The sequence below is a fragment of the Silene latifolia genome, chromosome 1, assembly GCF_048544455.1.
Source record: "Silene latifolia isolate original U9 population chromosome 1, ASM4854445v1, whole genome shotgun sequence".
Classification (NCBI taxonomy): Eukaryota; Viridiplantae; Streptophyta; class Magnoliopsida; order Caryophyllales; family Caryophyllaceae; genus Silene; species Silene latifolia.
In genome coordinates this window covers 75,116,272-75,134,887 of record NC_133526.1, presented here as the reverse complement: position 1 = coordinate 75,134,887, position 18,616 = coordinate 75,116,272, and the positions used below count along the sequence as shown (strand labels likewise).

The 18,616-nt window shown below is 37.2% G+C and overlaps 2 protein-coding genes across 2 annotated transcripts; both read right to left on the bottom strand.

Moving 5' to 3' along the window:
* Positions 1 to 5,124: 5,124 nt before the first annotated feature.
* LOC141606517 (calcium-dependent protein kinase 26-like) lies at positions 5,125 to 12,371 on the bottom strand. The gene is made up of 8 exons (XM_074425675.1): positions 10,842 to 12,371; positions 10,109 to 10,252; positions 9,606 to 9,758; positions 8,996 to 9,111; positions 8,703 to 8,870; positions 7,481 to 7,705; positions 6,573 to 6,680; positions 5,125 to 5,696 (listed from the first exon to the last, which is right to left on the bottom strand). The coding sequence occupies exons 1-8, from the start codon at positions 11,737 to 11,739 to the stop codon at positions 5,694 to 5,696; spliced, it is 1,815 nt and encodes a 604-aa protein (XP_074281776.1). The 5' UTR covers positions 11,740 to 12,371; the 3' UTR covers positions 5,125 to 5,693.
* A 1,005-nt stretch (positions 12,372 to 13,376) lies between these two features.
* Positions 13,377 to 17,323, bottom strand: LOC141606524 (fra a 1-associated protein). Its single transcript, XM_074425688.1, has 2 exons — positions 16,746 to 17,323; positions 13,377 to 14,097 (listed from the first exon to the last, which is right to left on the bottom strand). Exons 1-2 carry the CDS (start codon positions 16,970 to 16,972, stop codon positions 13,722 to 13,724), a joined length of 603 nt encoding a protein of 200 aa, XP_074281789.1. The 5' UTR covers positions 16,973 to 17,323; the 3' UTR covers positions 13,377 to 13,721.
* Between the last annotated feature and the right edge of the window lie 1,293 nt (positions 17,324 to 18,616).

The following is an 18,616-nucleotide window of genomic DNA, read 5'->3' as shown; positions in this document are numbered from 1 at the left end:
AACCGCAACCCTTCCTTCTCGACATTGTTAGTGAGGGCCACCTCAAGTGGGTCCCTATGACCAATTTGGTAAACCCGATTTGCCAAACTTTCAATCTTGTCAAGAAAGTAGCAACAACTCAAATCATCGGTCTTTTTCATCGTCTCATACACATTATATTTCAAAACTTTCCCCTCAAATTCCATGGTCAAAGTTCCATCATACATGTCAAGCTTGGTTTTAGAGGTTCTCATGAAAGGCCTCCCTAGCAAGAGGGGTGTAGCCTTAGAGTCCGGTTCCATATCCAAAACATAAAAATCGGTAGGAAATATGAATTTATCAACTTCTACCAACACATCCTCTACAAGACCCTTGGGGTGAATTGTGGAACGGTCCGCCAATTGGATCACAACATTGGTCCGAGACAAGGGAGGCAATTCTAAGGTCTCATAAATGGAATAAGGCATGACATTAATAGAGGACCCCGAGTCTAGCATAGCTCTAGCAAAATCTTTGCCTCCAATTGAGCACGGTATAGTTAGCATGCCCGAGTCATCACACTTTTTGGGAAGATTTTGTTTGAAAATGGCCGAGACATGCCTACTAACCGTGACCCTTTCTACTCCTTTCCTTGGCTTCCGTTTAGGGGTGCAAAGTTCTTTGAGAAACTTTGCATACCTAGGAACGGTTTTGATGATAGTAAAAAGAGGGATGTTCACCTCACATTTCCTAAAAGTTTCATAAAGATCGGTGTCTTTATCAAACTTCTTGGGATTTGTGAGGGCACTAGGAAATGGTACCTCCGGTTCATATTCCTTTTCAATCTCTTGGAGTGAATCCTTTGTGTTGGTGCTTCCTTCCTTTCCTTTGTCAATGCTCAAAGGACTCCTCTCTTTTTCTTCATTAGCTTTTGAAGATGATCCTTTCCCTTGTTCAACCACAAGTTCCTCTTCAATTTGCTCTTCAACCTCAATAACCCTTTCTTGTGACTTGCCCCTTCTCTTCTTCTTGGGAGGGGATTCTAAAGTTCTCCCCTTTCTTAATGTCATGGCACTAGCATTCTCTCTAGGAGGAAATGTAGTGGAGGGAATAGAAGTTGAGGTCCTTTGATTTTTCTTGGCAAGTTCTTGGGCAATTTGGCCAAGTTGGACTTCTAGGTTGGCAACCTTGGCATCACTAACATTCTTATCGGCATCAATCTTGTCAAGCCTCTTGTTTGTTTTGACTTGCTCTTGCAAAATGTTTTTAAGCAAGTCTTGAACACTTGGTTCCTTTTGAAAATTGTTGTTACCTTGATTGCCAAATTGGGATGATTGACCTTGGTTTTGGTTTCTACCTTGGTTGTTGAAATTCCCATTCCTATTTCCTTGAGAGTTTGAACCTTGACCTTGTCGGGAATTTTGGTCCCTCAAGTGGTTGAATTGACCATTCACAAAGCTCTTTGAGGTGTCACCACCCCAACCAAGTCTAGGATTGTCTCTACTCCCAACATTGTAAGTATTGCCACTAGGGTCATAATTGTAGTATCCTCCCCCTTGAGGATTTCTAGCATTGTAATTCCCATACCCCATTGCACTTACACTCTCCTTGCTTATTCCTTGCTCTTCCATGATGGGACAAGTTTCCATTGGGTGTGGTCCTTGACAAAAATTACACTCCACATTAGATCCTTGTGCTCCTCCTTGATTGTTCCCCACTAGTTGAGCAACCATTTTTGTGAGATCATCCACGGTTTTCTCAAGCTTGTGGGTAGAATGAGAAGGTGTCTCAATGGAGTTAAGAGTCTTTGACCCTCGGCTTCTTCCATAGTTTCTTGTGCTAGCGGCCAACCTTTCTATGATCTCATTTGCCTCCGCCACGGAATAGTTGTCAACTCCACCACCCGTAGCGGAATTAACCATGATTTGGTATTGTTGTGTAAGACCATCACAAAAGTTGACCAAAAGGTCATCACCACTAAGGCCATGGTAAGGACATTGAGCAACTAACTTTTTGAATCTCTCCCAATACTCATATAAGCTCTCACTTGCATCTTGCTCCGGAGAGGTGATGGCTTTCTTTGCATGGTTATGTCTTGAGTCGGGGTAGTACTTCTCAAGAAAAGCCGCTTTCATGTCCTTCCAAGTATGGATTGTACCCGGTTGAAGGTAAAACAACCAATCTTTTGCCCCATCTTGAAGTGAAAATGGGAAAGCTCTCAACTTAAATTGATCTTCCGTGACACCATTGGGAATAGCACCTTCACACATCATATGGAATTCGGAAAGATGGCGATTTGGGTCATCTCCCGCATGTCCATGAAACCTTGGGAGGTTGTGAATGAAATAGCCCTTCAATTCAAAGTTGGCATTAGCCCCCATGGGTGGGTAGGCTATGCAAAGAGGTTGAGTGTCATAATTCCTTGCCCGGAGCTCCCTAATAGTTCTAGTATCATTCGCCATTGAAGGGTATTCCACTTCAATTGGCTCTACGTCAATAGGATCTTCTTCAATAGGGCTTCTAAAGGTGGTTCTTCTACTCTATGTGCTCGTTGGGCTCTTTGGTACCAAGGGTTAGTGAATAGCCAAGAATAGGCACCAAAAGCGTCTTCGTCCACGGAAGTTGACTCACTGTGTTGTGGGGAGCCAAACATAAACCTTCGCACTAAGCAAACAAATTAGAACTTCCTATTACTTCTAACAACAAGAGGAGTAATAAAACAACTAAACATAAATTCACAAACTCAAGTCCTAGCTATGTTGCCCTTCCCCGGCAACGGCGCCAAAATTTGGTAATGCAATAAACTAGGTCGTTAATATACTAGAATTAACCTACCAAATTAACAATTTATAAGCCAAACTATACTCTAGACTACTCTAAATGATAAAGTAATATAGTGCAAGTAAGGGTCGAACCCAAGAGAAGGTCTTTTAAGCTAAAAACTTGAAATGTAAACTATTGACTATTAATGACAAAGATATAGACAAACAATGACTATTCACAATGGCAAACAATAGAGAGACATAAAAAGGGGGGTTTTAGAGTTGATTTGTGACATGAAACAAAGTGAAATTTGCAATTCTATTCTAACAAGCAATAACACAAGCACTTGATGAGCAAGATGGTTCAATAATTAGGAGAACTTGGTGCAATCCTACAAGTTCCAACTTTTTCTCAAAGCAAGACTCTTTTCTCTCTAGTTTTCATTTACCCAACAACAATCCTCAAGCAAGTGATTACCACTATCTAAGCCAACAATGATAATCCTACTTCAACTACAAATTCTAACATTAAACCATGTAAGAATTGTAACCAAGAGCATGAAGAACAAAACCAAGAGGAAAGTAAATGGGATATCACAAAGATATGTTTAAACCAACAACTCCTATGATACAATCAATTTCTACTCACAAAGGTTGATACTTTAAACCAAGATAACAACAATCATGAGATGCTTCAACAAGTTATTACAAAAGCAAGCAACTTTGCAACAACAAGCAATAGATGAATGAAAAAGAGGCAAGGGTAATTACTTCTCACAACAAAACATTCATCATGTCATTAGAACTTAGAAATTGAAATAAATGAAAGAGTAGAGATTAAGGAGTCAATACAATGATAAAGATGGAAACTTGCAATGGATTACACCAAGTAGGGAAGGATTAGCCTTCCATAGTCTTCATAAAACCCAAAAACAAAGAAAGATTACAACTTTGCATCCAAAAAGTCTTCTAAATTATTACAAGATTAAACCCTAAGAATGAGATTAAAAGAGATGATATGATGGTAGGAGATAATCCCAGGTCTTCAAACTTCTCGAGTATAAATAGGGCTTCACGAAAACCTAGAAAGATTTCCACTTAAGAAGCCCACAAACGAGATTAGAAAAACCATAAGCGTAGTGCGCAGTCGCGCAAAATCTTGTTCCACTGCGCAATAATGCGCACTGCAAGACCTTTTTGCGCAGTCGCGCACCGGCTCGCATTTTGGGATTTCTATTTTCCACGAGCTAGACCTCTTCAATTGCCTTCATTTCTTCTAGTCTTCATTCCTACTTCTCCCAACTTGTTTCCGGGTTACAAGTGATCTTCTTGTGCCTTATCTTGACCTTTGAAAGGTGCTCTATTGCCGCTCGGGTTCCATGCATAAGGATTATGTGCTCAACCGAGTAAAAATGCACAAGTTACCACCATATAACCGATTGCCAATTGTTAGGAAAAGTGAACCAAAAGACCCATATTAAAAGACACGAGGGTGATAAAATCACCCTCTTAGACCGACACAAAACAATGCTATCAGACGACTTGACATTTAACTTGCCAAGTTTAATTTAAAAACCAATGAATGGACCTAGTGATAGCCTAACCATTAATCTATTGCTTGGAACTTGAAAAGGCATGATAAAGGGTCTCCTAATAACATAATTCAATACTAGTTTAGATCTCGCACAATGAATGCGCGGTATTTATAGAGTTTTTATTTTTGTATTACTTAATCATGCTAAATTAACACTTCATTAATTTTTCATATTTCACGTCATTATATTTTGATATAAGAAAAAGAAAATTAAACTGTAAAATTATTCAAGAAAACTGAGTAAAGTTGAACTGTAAAATAATAGTGGTATCTCATTAATTATTTATTTTCCTCGTTATTGTATTTTGTCGAGCAAAAAAAAAAATTAAAACCGAAAATTAATCCAAGAGAATTGAGTAATGCGTGTACTGAAATGTATTTTTTTAAAAAGTATTTTTTATACCACAAAGCTAACGATTCCAATTTATAAATTCTCTCAGTTTTTTTGTTATAAAAGTAATCAAAACAATTTATAGTTTTGTTTATACATAGTATGAATAGTATGAGTAATTCTCAAATAATAGCATTAATAAAGATTTAATAGTTTCTTGTGTTTATATTATTTATACTTTAATTAAAATATTATAATTTAGTATTTAGTTTGCCAACTTTAGTATGAGTAAAATTATTCTCAAATAATAGCATCAATAAAAGATTTGATAGTTTGCCAACTTTAGGTTTTTGAGTGGTCGACCACCATTGTGCATGATAGAATTTCTTATCACCATCAATCGGAATGATAATATTGTCGATCCATCCACCGTATATTAAACGAGTAAAGATTTGGATGATAAAATGGATTTCTTATAACCCAAACATGAATAATATATTTTATAATGATTGTTAAACTAGCTAATGTACTTACAAATGCGTTTTAACTGTTAATAATCAGTTTAATTAATAATAAAGATAAGTACACTTTTAAGCATCTACAATGGTGTCTTTTTTAAGCATTCACTCAATGTTCCATTCAGTTTACGGACGCACATCCTTTCATGTTCACTTTGGCCAAGGAAGCACCGATACCCTGTCCGAAACATTCTGTCCTTCCACAATGTGCAAACTTGCGGCTTCACCCAGTAATACATCTTGGAGCAAAAACTGGGGGAGGGGATTGAAAATTTATGTACTGAAAATCTGAAATGCATATGAAAAAAGCCAGCTAGACCCTGGTCGGGATCCCTCCCACTGAAGCTATGATCCACCATTGGCTTCACCCGATTAATAATTGCTTCTGGACAAGTAATTTTTCTGCTGGATCGATCGGAAACTGGTTTTTGGCCAACCAGGTGATGGCCATTATATCGCCGCTCTTCCAAATGCGCTCTAGTCTCACTCGAGTCATTCTGGAACAAATGTTGATATATCTTCCCCTACCATCACTGTGAAAGAACATGCCTAAAGTCAGCCCCAACTCTCGAGTGATATACATACACTATGTAGTAGTCTTCCTAGTAAAAAATAATCGTGGAATATTACCAATTGAGTAATAGATTCTTTTTTTTTTTTTTTTTTTTTTTTTGATGACGAGGGGGTTGAATCCCCCCGGGCCCATGCATTCCCGCACCACCACATGGACCATGTAAGCCACCCCTTTCGGGGGCTGCAGTGGCCAAGTGATCATCGCCCCAGCTGGTAGTCGAACCCGGGACCTCTCAACTTCTGCATTTCTGCAAGCTTCAAGGTTTAACCCGGCTACCACTGGACTAACACCACTTGGTTAGAGTGAATGAAGCGCTCAATGATCAACCGTTTTATTATTGTATGACGTGTTCATCGCTATGTTAATTTGACTTTTCCTTTTAGGCTTGTACCAGTGTCCAACATGACACTCAAGAATGTGGGTATGGAGTCTGTAGTCCAACCCTTACCCCTCTGGCACTTCTCTTTAAGCACCAAAAAGGGAGGCATATACAACAAAAGTTGAGGACGAGATTCTGTTGGAGAAATTTAGTGTTATTATATTTTACCTCAAATTTGAAATACATGGGTTTTAAAAGCGAAATAGACAGATGCTTCAGTGTTCTGAAGCATCTGTCTATTTCGCTTTTAAAACCCATGTATTTCAAATTTGAGGTATATTTTTGACTTAAACATGTCAAGGTTTTCGATAGTACATGCCAAGTCTGACTTGGATGCATAACAATCCCCAACACCCCTACCTGAGTCCAAATAACACAGGTTCACAGAGTATAACTTGCATCAGCTAGAAATCACTGTGAGTAGAGAAAAGGAGCAAAGATGGTTTAACAACGGACCTGATGTACTTCCTTTAATGTAGCACTTAAAGGTTTCTGCCTTTTACCGAGGTCAACATTTCCTCTTTGCATCATTGCAACAAACTCATTATAATCTATACGTCCGTCCTGCAATTTTTGAGAAGAACAATCAGAATGCTAGTAAAACAGACATTACTGAACTAAACAAGCAAATGGTTAGACATTTTCTCCTATGAAGATTTTAACATAATGGAAAGTGACAAAATGTGGTGTATTTGTATACTAAAATGAGAATTCTTTTGTTTATAATTGATGATCTATTGAAACAACAGCCAAGATAGTGAGCATCAAGAGGAGTGTTGTTTCTGAAAGTTACTCAAAAAATCAGCAGGCTCAAAATCACCATAATATGAAAACTACATATGCTTAAACCAGTAAACACCATTGAAGGACATAACTGGGGCTTTTATATGAGCTTAAAATTGGTCACGGGTCTTATCATTTCAATCGCGATGTTTCATGAGCGTAAATTAGAAACATTCAGCATGTTCCAACATGTTGCGAGCTCAATGGAACAGTAATTCTTCATAGTAATGTACAATGTTGGAATATGTTGCGTACCCGTGCCAATACTCGAACGCGAAGATGAGTAAGACAATTGGACATTTCACATTTAACTTGAAAACTAGAGAGTTCTTCAACACACAAATACTCGGGTGAAACGGCTTTACATCAGTATTAAAACTGCATGTATGTATCTAGGAGCAACAGCTGTTGGTATATGTGCCTTTAACTGATGGTTTTACAATCCCATAGTGTAAAGCCAAATTTTACAAGAGACTTTATGTCGTCTAAAGTACACACTTGTCGGATACTTCTATCCAGGTCCACAGAAACACAAGGAAAGCAATGGTAGAAATCCAATTACAAGAAAAGAGAGAGTTTACCTGGTCCTGGTCTACTTCATGGATAATATCCTCCAAATGAATTTCCGGTACACCAAACTCTTGACAAGCTTGTTGGAGTTCATCTCGTGTGATGTAGCCGCTTCCATCTTTGTCAAAGTAAGAGAAAGCCGCACATAGATGATCTTCCTTGTCTACTCTATGGAGATGCAACATTGCAGCTATGAATTCTCCGTAATCAATGGTCCCACTATTATCAACATCTGCCTGCATTTACAGGGACCAGGATATACACTATCAGGCCAGACAATAGTACTAGTCCATAAGTCCATACTGACATTCAAAACATGTTAAATGTCGTCATGGTATTTTCTAATGGTAAAAAACTTCTCTTGCATAGTACTTTACTGATTCAAACAATTTGTCAATAATTCACAACATGAGCCCAGATTTCAGAAGATATAAATGTGACAGGAAGCAAGGATGAGTAACAAACGTCATAGGAAACGCCTGAAAGTCCAACAATAAGAAGCATGAGAAAAACATCAGGCTGACAGTGTATACAGTATAACCAAAGTTACCAGTCCACAGTCTTGTAAAGAGCCATCTGCTCTGGAACCTTCTTTCTAGTTGTTTCTATGCGTTACTCATTAAAGTAACTAACGGCGACATCAACAAGACTGTTAATAAAATGTGATGATTTAGCAAGAGAGAAAGAACTTTTGTGAGTCATTGTCTAAAGATTTTCATTTCTGACCCTGACTAGATACGCCGTATTGATACAGTGATACTTTATCACAGACCACTTTTCAAAAGCTCTACAAAAATTATCAAAATAAGGTATAGAAAAGTATCTATCAAAAATGGGTTTTTGTAAGATTGTCAACTGCTTGCAGGCCTAGAATAACGTTGACTTGGTCAGCGAAATACTACCCCTGTTAAACAAAGAACCTTCATTTAAAAAAAAAAAAAGCTCTTGTACAAGAAAATTGTTTGATGACACAGAGAAGTGCCCATATAAACACTTGTCAGCAAGCTACACATAAATTGCTGAATCGGTCAGTCATGTTCATATGTAGCTCAATTGGCTTAATGAAGAAGCTCTAAATCGGAAATTAAAAAAAGAAAAATCCTACATGGACCCTTTTTTGTTGAATAGAATCTCCCAGCCCCATGTTGATAGGAATATCCTTAAAAAAAAGTAAATGTAATGAACAAGAAACCATTATCCCGGCATGTGAATTAGTTGGCAAAGGACACTCACTGATTTCATGAGATGATGAATTTCAGACTCTTCAAGGTTAGCACCGAATCTTTTGAGTCCCTCCTTGAGTTCTTCAAACGTGATCTGCCCGCTGTTATCTGTGTCTATCATCTTGAACATTTCCTTCAGCCCTGCGATTTCTTCTTCTGATAGTCTCTCAGCAATAACCTACATTTCACTCACAGAATATTGGTATAGAAATCAGAATAAAACACCATTTTATCTTCCCATGTGTCCTCTTGCTTTATCAAGGTTCACAAAGTTGGGACTTTGGAAGGCATCAGAATACTTACTCTCAGGGCCATTTTCTTAAGTTTATTCATGGCACTGAACTGCTGCAACCGCGTTAGTACCGAATGGTCAAGAGGCTTATCAGGAGCTAACCCATCCGTCATAATCCACGGATGACCTGACAGAAGATTGGAAGCAAAAGTAAGCTTCACATGAATTCATTAGCATGAATAGCCTCTGTAGTCGACAATTTTCTAGCTAGAACATCAACACGCCAACATCAATCTAATTCTTAGAAGGCTGTCACCTAATTTGGAGTAAATTTGTCGGATTTACACAACCTTACTCATCTTAAAAACACGGATAGACTATTTCCAAATAATCTATCATGCAAACTTCACTGAGAGTGGTATGGACCAATTGGCATTGATACTCACATTATCACTTTTAAGAGGTTGTACCAATTAATCTATCATATATTGGGAGAAACTATCAGTCAACGTTGACATTGTTTGATCACCAAAGTTAAATGACAATAGTATAAACGGGATGGAGGGAGTAGAACATCATTAAATATGACTACAGAGAGTTTTCAAATCCCTGAATTATCATCCGGCTTTATTGCAGATATACATAAGGAGCAAAAATGATAGCTTCATACATGGAACTTACATAATACTTCATGTGCAGTCAACCGTTTCTTAGGGTCTCTTATGAGCATTCTCCGGACCAGATCTTTTGCACCTTCAGAAATATTAGGCCATGGATCAGATGAGAAGTCAAGATCACCATGCAGAACTTCTTCAAATATCTCTTCCTCGGTTTCTGTAACGACAAAAGATAAAATTTAGCAATTTCATGTGTTAAGGCAATAATACAACACCATTAACTCAATGCTTCAAGGGGTCCCTCAAATGCAGGGTAAAGGCGGACAAAGGTACGCAGTCGAACCCTTGTGTTACTAAACACAAGAAGGTGTCTCTAGGTGACCTATAATATAAACTGAGTTGAAAGTTACATTGGATGACAGCTAATCCGATGTATAAAGAAACGTAACCAGTTTAGCGAGTCAATCTGCTTTATTCTATCATAATTCAGAATCAAGAATAGTGAATATTTGACTCTAGTGGAGCAGGAAATGATATCAATTAAGAAATATGTAGTCCCAATCTTACCTGCCCAAAATGGAGGTACCCCGCTTAGAAGAATGTAAAGGATCACTCCAGCACTCCAAACATCAGCCTCACGGCCATAACGCTTGCGTAATACCTCAGGTGCCACATAGTATGGGCTTCCAACCACGTCATTAAAAATATCACCTGTATTCAAGCATTGGTCAGCATAGAAGCACAGTTGAGCAAGCCTAAAGTAGATAATACAGTTCGACTATCTCTTACCTACAAACTTTAGAAGCTTGTTGATTAAATCGACTGTCAGTCAATCAATAGAATTTCAAAGTAACATAGAGTCATAGACACTAATGAATGCAAATAAAATTAGAAATTTGATGCGAAAAAATTTTGGTAGAGTTTGTGGCCAGTTTTGAAAGATAGAAACCACAATAACCTTCAAATCTGCAATACTAAAAGGCTTTCGTAACCTTGTGTAACATCCCATAATATCCCAAATAAAACCAATTGCTGACCTATAAAGACAGTAAAGTACCAGGTGAAGCAGAACGGAGTCAGCAGCGCCCATGCTACATTACCAAAATTGCAGTTATTATTTTTTTTTTGTGTGTGCAGTATATAAGGATCCACAAGAGAAATATTAATGCTGACAGTTTTTCAGCTAAGATCATGAGTAGTCGAATACCACACTCAATAACTTTATGTGCTAAGCTAGATGACATGTGCCAGCCAAATGCAAGTAATTAAAATGATTTAGGTGAGAAATGCAGGAGTCTACCTGGCTTAAAGAATATGGATAGCCCAAAGTCTATGGTCTTGAGGGGCGAATCCTCCTCTTCATTCACGAAAAGGAAATTCTCGGGCTTAAGATCCCGATGCATGACTCCTAACGAGTGACAGGCTTCGACAACATTAACAATGGTCCTGGCAAGTTCAGCTGCCTTTCTCTCAGTATAATGCCCTCTCTTAACAATCCTGTCAAAAAGTTCACCCCCAGCACACAATTCCATGACAACATGAACAGCCACAGCATCCTCATAGGCATCCTTAATAGTGATCACATTAGGGTTCCCTTTCAAGTGATGCATAATCTCAATTTCCCTTCTCACATCATCAACATCTTCCTTATTCACCAACTTCCTTTTGGCAATTGATTTGCAAGCAAATTCGTTTCCAGTCCCTTTTTCCACACAAAGAAAGGTAGTCCCAAACTGGCCATGTCCAAGTTTCTTCCCCAAAGTGTAAAACTCCTTCAAATTCCCGGTTTTTCTTCTCAAAACCGACTCTACTTGGAGCCCGGCACTAGATACTCCTTTGACATGGGTAGGCTTCTTTTTCGTCTTTTCCTGATCTCCTGCATTAGGATTTAGAACTCGACTTTCTTGTCTCGTTAGTCGGCTCTCTTGTCGACCAAACTTGCTCTCTTGCCTGCCAACAACTCGGCTCTCTTGCCTCACCAACCGGCTTTCCTGCCTCCCTAATCGACTCTCCTGTCTAGTTAACCGGCTCTCTTGCCTGCCTAACTTGCTACCAATCTTCATTACCTCTGGCGGCTTAACTTGGACATCTACCGATCTATCTTTGACATCGCCTCTAATACTATCTGAGATCGTCTCCTTTGAGGCTTTACAGAAAAATACGCTTTTTGCTAGCGTTGAGAAACAAGTATTTCCCATCTCACACGACTAAGGAAGTTTCTTCCTCTTTTACTTGCACCACTAAATTTCTACCCCCTTATAAGACATTTCTTCGAATATGGCTACCCGTTTTTCATAAAATTCCCCCAAATGGATACATTGTTTTGCATTGTTTTTTCAGAGCTATCAAAATTAGTCTCTTTTTTTTTTTTTTTTTTTTTTTTTTTTTTTTTTTTTTAATATATATAGCTTGTAACCACAATCCACATTAAAGCCAAAACTCCACACACATCATACCATAATCAACCATAGAAATAAACAGCATATACTATGATTCAATAATGTGACTGTTGCATTACCCTAAACAAAGTTTAAGAACCCAGAAAAATTATCGTATTCCCCAATAATAACAAGAAAACGATAACCCGATTACAAATATGGAAAAACCACAAGGGTTGACCTGATCACCAGAAAATGTAGATAAAATATGGAGAACAAAGATAATATTTTAGCTAGCAACACAACATTCAGAAATTCAATAAGTTGATAACATAACAAGACTCAGAGAAAAATGAAGGCAAATTGAAGGAGGACGGACCGAAAAAAAACAATGTAATGATGCAAAGAAAGAAGCCTGGAAAAAAGATGAAAATGTAAAGCTGGAAAAGGTTAGGGGGAGTTTTGATGTTGAAGAATTAAGAGGGGAAGAAAGAGGAATGTAACAAAATACAGGTAATTCTGTTAGAAAATGTCAAATGTTGTTGTACAACGTGGGGCGTGTTAGTTTGAAGAGAAATCATATTCATATTCATATTCATATTCATATTCATATTTGGTGGCAACTCTTTTAAGATCAACGGTGGTTGTATTATTGTATAATGTATAAGAAATATATGTTGGATATGATGAGAGACTGGGGTTGCATGTCTTGACAATTAACTTATTGCAGGCCTATTTGCCGGCATAAATACTTGCTTCCCACTTACACAAGTCTACGTTTTATAATATAATAATATAATCCTTTTCAGTAACTGGAATGGGTTTATCAAGAAGATGATATAAATGACGTTGGGGTTCCAAGTTCGAACCTACATAGTAGCGAGTAACCAACATATCAATATTAGATTAACAACATATTACTCCGACCATTCTAGCTATTTGTTTACCTTAAAAGTTAGAATACTTGGACAAAAATAAAAAATGGTTAACAATTAATTAGGACAAAAGGAGTAGTAAACATGTTAAATACTTTATGATTAACATTATTGAAATGTACTCTACAGCACTCCTTTCAGTTTTCATATTAAACCTACAAAATTTGCCAGAAGGAACCCCCTACGGCCATACCTGTGTTGTAAAGACGACGTTTGCATAATAGCTATTTTGCAAATAAATTCGCTGATTTGTAACACACAGCGTTAACTCAAAATTCACTAATATCAAAATTGACCTTGTTACTTCCTTTACACCAAAAATAGTTACTTTCAAATGACCGTGGTAAAAAATCATTTTGAAAATTGCATTATAATTACAAAAGTTAGTTTAGTGTAATATTTAACTTTATTCCATTATAACCGAGAGTCAAAGAATAGTAAATCTTTGACTCAATTAAAAATGGAAACTCATTAGCAAAAGTAAAGTGGAGTACAAACATAAGAAATACTGTAGTCAAAATATTAAGCAGGATGAAGCAGCACTTCAAAGCAAAATGTATTAAAGTGGTCCAAGAAGCTACAGAAGATCATATTTGATGGAGTTTGGTTTGAAACTTTAATCTACGAGCTAAAATGCTCTACAGGAATCCTTGGTGACAGCGTGTCGTATGACACAAACTGGAATATGTAAAATGCTCAGACATCTAGACCTATCCTTACCTTCCGATACCAATAAGAGCAATCGCAAACTCAGTAAACTGTACAAAACCGTCATAATGTGCCCAACACTATCAGCATATAAAATTATTGCTTGCTAGATAACTTCGAATGCAGAATGCTACTGAACATAACACAGCTTAAAGTGGATCAGACGTCTCTAGCGAGACCAGACAAATCAACACTGCCAGATTCAGGTTTGGTTGAGCTTGTCCCAGATTCAACTTTAAATGGGTCTTCTTCAATGGGTATTCCCCGCCTGTTTGATGACGATGAAGACTCGCCACGAAACAAGGATGGATCATCCAATATACGGAAAAAGCCATTGCCCATATCGTTAGCAGCTTCAAAGAAACGGCTCAAGCCCCCGAAGACGCTACGCTCGATGGCCTCAATGTCATTGCGCAGTCCAGGCATATCAAAGGGCCCATTACTGGGAGATCCTAAAAAGGATGACTTGTTCTTCATCTCGTTAGTCACATCTTCCTCGGTGTATTCTTTGTTTGATTGTACTATTTCAGTAGGCCTGTCAACAATAAAATCAAATGATTGATCTTTGGAACTTTTTAATCTTAACGTTTTAATCTTTTAAATTTACATATCCAGCACAAGCATGAAATGCTTCATATGACATTGACCGTAAAGTCTCCAGTTGCTCTTCAGTCATACACTCATACAACAAATAAAAGTGAATCCTTTTGTAATCAGTGCAACTTTGATAAATCAAAGCAAATAATAAATATTAAAGAATATCCTTTCAACCCTGGAGAAAATAGGGCAAGAGCAATTTGAATATCAAGATTTTACAGGCAGCAATAGAAGCAACAATTCATCACACAAGGATAATGGGGTCACCAAACTTCAATGCAAAAAGATTAAGACCTAGATGCAAGACACTCCATAAATACGAAGTATAGCTCAGAGCTGCCAAACATATGCTCGGTCCAATTTACTCTACACATGTCCATAAAATGTAAGTGCTCACAGTCACAGCTCATCAGTGTTAAAGGTGAACATAAGAACTGAGTATTTTGTACCATCAGTCCATCACTGATCAAATTCATGGAGCCAGAGTAAGAGATTTTTACTAGACATTCCAATAACTCTACATAGTATCAAATCAACCATAAATATTACAGAAATCTGATATCTTTCTATTTTCAGTTTTTAACTATGTAGCTCCATACAATAGTAACAAACCGCAGCACATAATCTATATTAATGTCTTTACATGTCCTATTGACTTTGTGATTAATCACTTGCAGCGTAATCATATGTTAATCCAACCCAAAGAAAGGCGAACAGCTTGTTTTGTAGTAGTACTCATACTAGGAGCCGACACCTTAGTCCTTCAGTTCACCTTAAAACTATTGACACGCTAATAGCAAACTCTAAATACTGTACTATCCTACAAACTAGAACATACCTCCCAATGGGTAAATGATGGTAAGATTCGTACAAGATAAAAGCAATTATAAATTGGAATTATATCAAAGATAAAACATCTCGGGTATAGATAGCCTCAGCCTTTCACAGCAGCCAACAAAATGAAAAGGAACAAGGAAACATGGATAATTCTATTCCAAGAACGCTACATACAACAACACAAGTAGATCATGCAAAATTGAACAGACCCAGTCAAAAATGACTAATTTACGAAAGAAACTTTTAATAATCACAACCGAAAATGACCTCCCTGAACCCATATTGACTCAATCTATGTTGACATAATGACGTGTCCTCAAAATGATCCGATCCCAAGCCCGAGCTAAACAAGCTAATTGCCAGGTCAAGGCAAGTTTTAGGCATTAATGTTTCCTTTAAACTAATGTGCAGATACAAAACCCAAATACATCGCCTCCTAAAAAATACATTCTCAATATGCACTACTTATTAAATAGTAGGCATTAAATAGTCACTAATCACCATAAGAAGTAGCCTAACTCTTAGGAAGTAAGCAATAACAACAAAATAATAGTGTTTGACATAACTTTCTCAGCCGACTAATCCTACCTATCTAAACACTAAATTCTTGAACTATGATTTTCCCCTCAGGCTGTTCCTAATAACAGCCTCTTCTTTCCAATGAAAATCCTCTAATATGTTGTAAATTCGTTGCTTTGTATCATCTGATGATTTTAAAATAAACTTATTCATACTTACTAGAAATCTGACCTACAGAGCAAGCACCTCTTATAAAGTACCTTGACTACCTTCTGCATACAAATGGACGAAATGGTATCATACTATAAGCATGTAGCTAATTTCACAAATTTTGAAGTAGAACAATTTTTAATATTGGCATTAGAGTTGAAACAATTCCGTATCTCATCCTTTCAGTGTGTCGGAAAAATAAGGCAATTAGTGAATTAGTGACGGAGCCACAATTCGAAGTTCGGGAAGCTAAAATATAGGTGGAAAATTCAGGGACAGAACTAGTAAAGCAATAGTATAGTAACTTTACAAGTCTAAAATATTAACTCTGAAATCCTATTTTAGTGATTGCTTATGGAGCACTAGCCCGTACTCCCCACTTGCTCTGTCACTATGCTCACTTCTAACTACACACATGATCCCTACAACCTAGCTCCCCATCATATAAAACCGTTTTCCCTTGTAATAGAGTGATACAAATCCAACTTCCCATTTCTCATGACAATGACAAATCTGAAACAACTCATGGCTCATAATTTCATAAACCATCCCTATAACCAAAACATCAAACTCTAATCAATCTACAACCACTCCTCTAATCGACTCCCTCATCGGTCCATCCCGTGAAGGGGTTCCATAAACAGTACTCAGTCACTAACGTCAGAGTATCAGGCAACAACAACAACAACAACAACATTCAACAAGGAAACATACATTTCTAAAACATCCTCTTACAAGTAGCAATTGCTCAATATATACAATCAACGGTTTCTGATACACATGAACATATCTTATATCAAAATCATAACTGAGGAACAATTTAAAACCGATTCTATCATACATCTTAAAATAATCAGAACTCGATCCTCGGATTTCTAAAGACAGCTAAAAATGAGAAATTAACCAAAAAGATTAGTTGAAGGAACGAAACAGCGGCAAGAAAGAGACGATAATCAAGGAATTGAAACAACATGAAGGAAATTAGTGAGAGGAAAAGAGAGAGAGAGAGAGAGAACAGACTTGCCGACGACATCGCGGAGAATTTGCTCAGTCTTCTCGCATTTACGAACGAATTTACCAGGCTCAACCTCGACGGTGTTGCATTTAGATTGAACGATTTTCCTGGTGGAATAATGATCACCGGAGTTAGGGTTAGGGTTAGGGTTATCGATTGGGGAAGAATCGTTGAAAGGAGTGGAATTGTTGGAATCATCATCATCATCATCGTCTCTCCAAATCCAACCCATTGCTTTTTCTCTTCTCTTCTCTTCTGGTTTTCTTTTCTTGGGGCGCAATCCACAGTATGAGTTCCAGAGTGCAACTTTGCAATTTAGGAACTTCCCTTTTTATCTAATAACAACCAAAGTCGGTTTAGGATATTGGGTTAGTAAGTTGAGATGTGGGTCTATTCGGGTTCAGATTAGGTTGGTTTTGAATTTTTGATTGTCTTTTTATCGTTTACTTATTGGGTTTATATGAGCGTACCCACCCCGCTCCATTGACCCTAGTCGCGGGTGAGAATCGAACCCCCGACTTTACGGTTGGGTAAGAGAATTCTTACCACTTAAGCTAACTCTTGTTCTCTTATTATTGTTTATTTAAGGTTCGTCTAAATGTATCGGTTGAATCAATTTTGCCAGGACTAGCGATCAAGAAAAAATTGGGTGACACCATCTATTTATGTGGCTTGAATTACTCAAACTCTTAGTTCAATGGACAATGCCACCTGTGTTAAACTTAATGAGGATCTGCAGCAGGGGTAATTCTAGGGATACATGTGGTTCATCCACACCTCTCTAAATCAGAGATAATGAAATTATTGGCAATAAAATTTCAGTGTAATTTGTTTGGTTCAATGGCAATAGGTGTATATTGTATTCTGAAGGTCATTCGATTATTACAACAAACAAAACAATTCTTGCCTTTTTTTTTCTACTAGCTTTGGGTACGTGCTTCGCACGTTTGTATAAAACTGTTTATATATGTAATATAATGTATTGAAAAGTGTAAAGTAATTCGATATTTTACTGCGTTAAAACAACTTCTTTTAGACATTTATACAAATATCTTATAGGCATGTTCTCAGTAACCATATCCCAAGATAAATATAGTCCATCATACCCGAAACAAATTCGTCCCATATTAGGTATTTGTTAAGTACAAGAAACATGTATTTGTTAAGTACAAGAAACGTGGAAGACGAAGTTGCCAGTGAGAACTTAATGATCCAGTTCATATCTTCAGTGTGGACTCCTACAAAGCGATATTCCAAATAAATACAAATATCCAATTGTGGACTCCTACAAAGGTACAATATATATATATCAATTGCCAGTATTTCTACAAATATCCAAACACCTTAAGTGTGGACTCCTACAAAGCGATATCCCAAATAAATACAATTCATCTTAGTTTTTCATAAAACCCAGATAGTAAAAGAAATCAATACAGTGAATAACAACCCCAGCGATCACACAAGTAAATCGAAAAAGAAAAACACATTAATTATAAAGTAAGTAAAAGAACAATAGAAAAGAGTAAACTGTGTCGAAGCTGGTTAACCAAAATATCAGGCATGTTTAAGAATAGAGTTGTGACAACAAGAGATTTACGTATGCCTAAACTGAAGATCTTCAAAGTAATAGATGATGTTGAAAATTTACAGAGGAGACAATGGTACAGTAAGGTAGATGAACTTTGAGTGGGAATAATTTATTAGTATTTGTCTGTAAAATGAAGACTACTGATGGATTTAAGTTAATTTTTGTTGTATAGGTACATAAAAATTATGGGATAAGGATCTATGAAAGTTTCTTAGTCATTCAGCATAGCAAGGTGTCAATCTGTCGTCAATTTAGATACATGTGTCAGGTAAGTAAATAATATGGAAG

Excerpts from the sequence above, each read along its gene's own strand:
- LOC141606517 (XM_074425675.1), bottom strand. The coding sequence starts at position 11,739 with ATGGGAAATACTTGTTTCTCAACGCTAGCAAAAAGCGTATTTTTCTGT. Across the intron at positions 10,253-10,841 it reads ATCCATATTCTTTAAGCCAG|GTGATATTTTTAATGACGTG; the intron begins GTAGACTCCTGC and ends GCTTGAATACAG. Across the intron at positions 6,681-7,480 it reads ATGAAGTAGACCAGGACCAG|GACGGACGTATAGATTATAA; the intron begins GTAAACTCTCTC and ends CAAAAATTGCAG.
- LOC141606524 (XM_074425688.1), bottom strand. The coding sequence starts at position 16,972 with ATGGGTTGGATTTGGAGAGACGATGATGATGATGATGATTCCAACAAT. Across the intron at positions 14,098-16,745 it reads CTCCGCGATGTCGTCGGCAA|GCCTACTGAAATAGTACAAT; the intron begins GTCTGTTCTCTC and ends TATTGTTGACAG.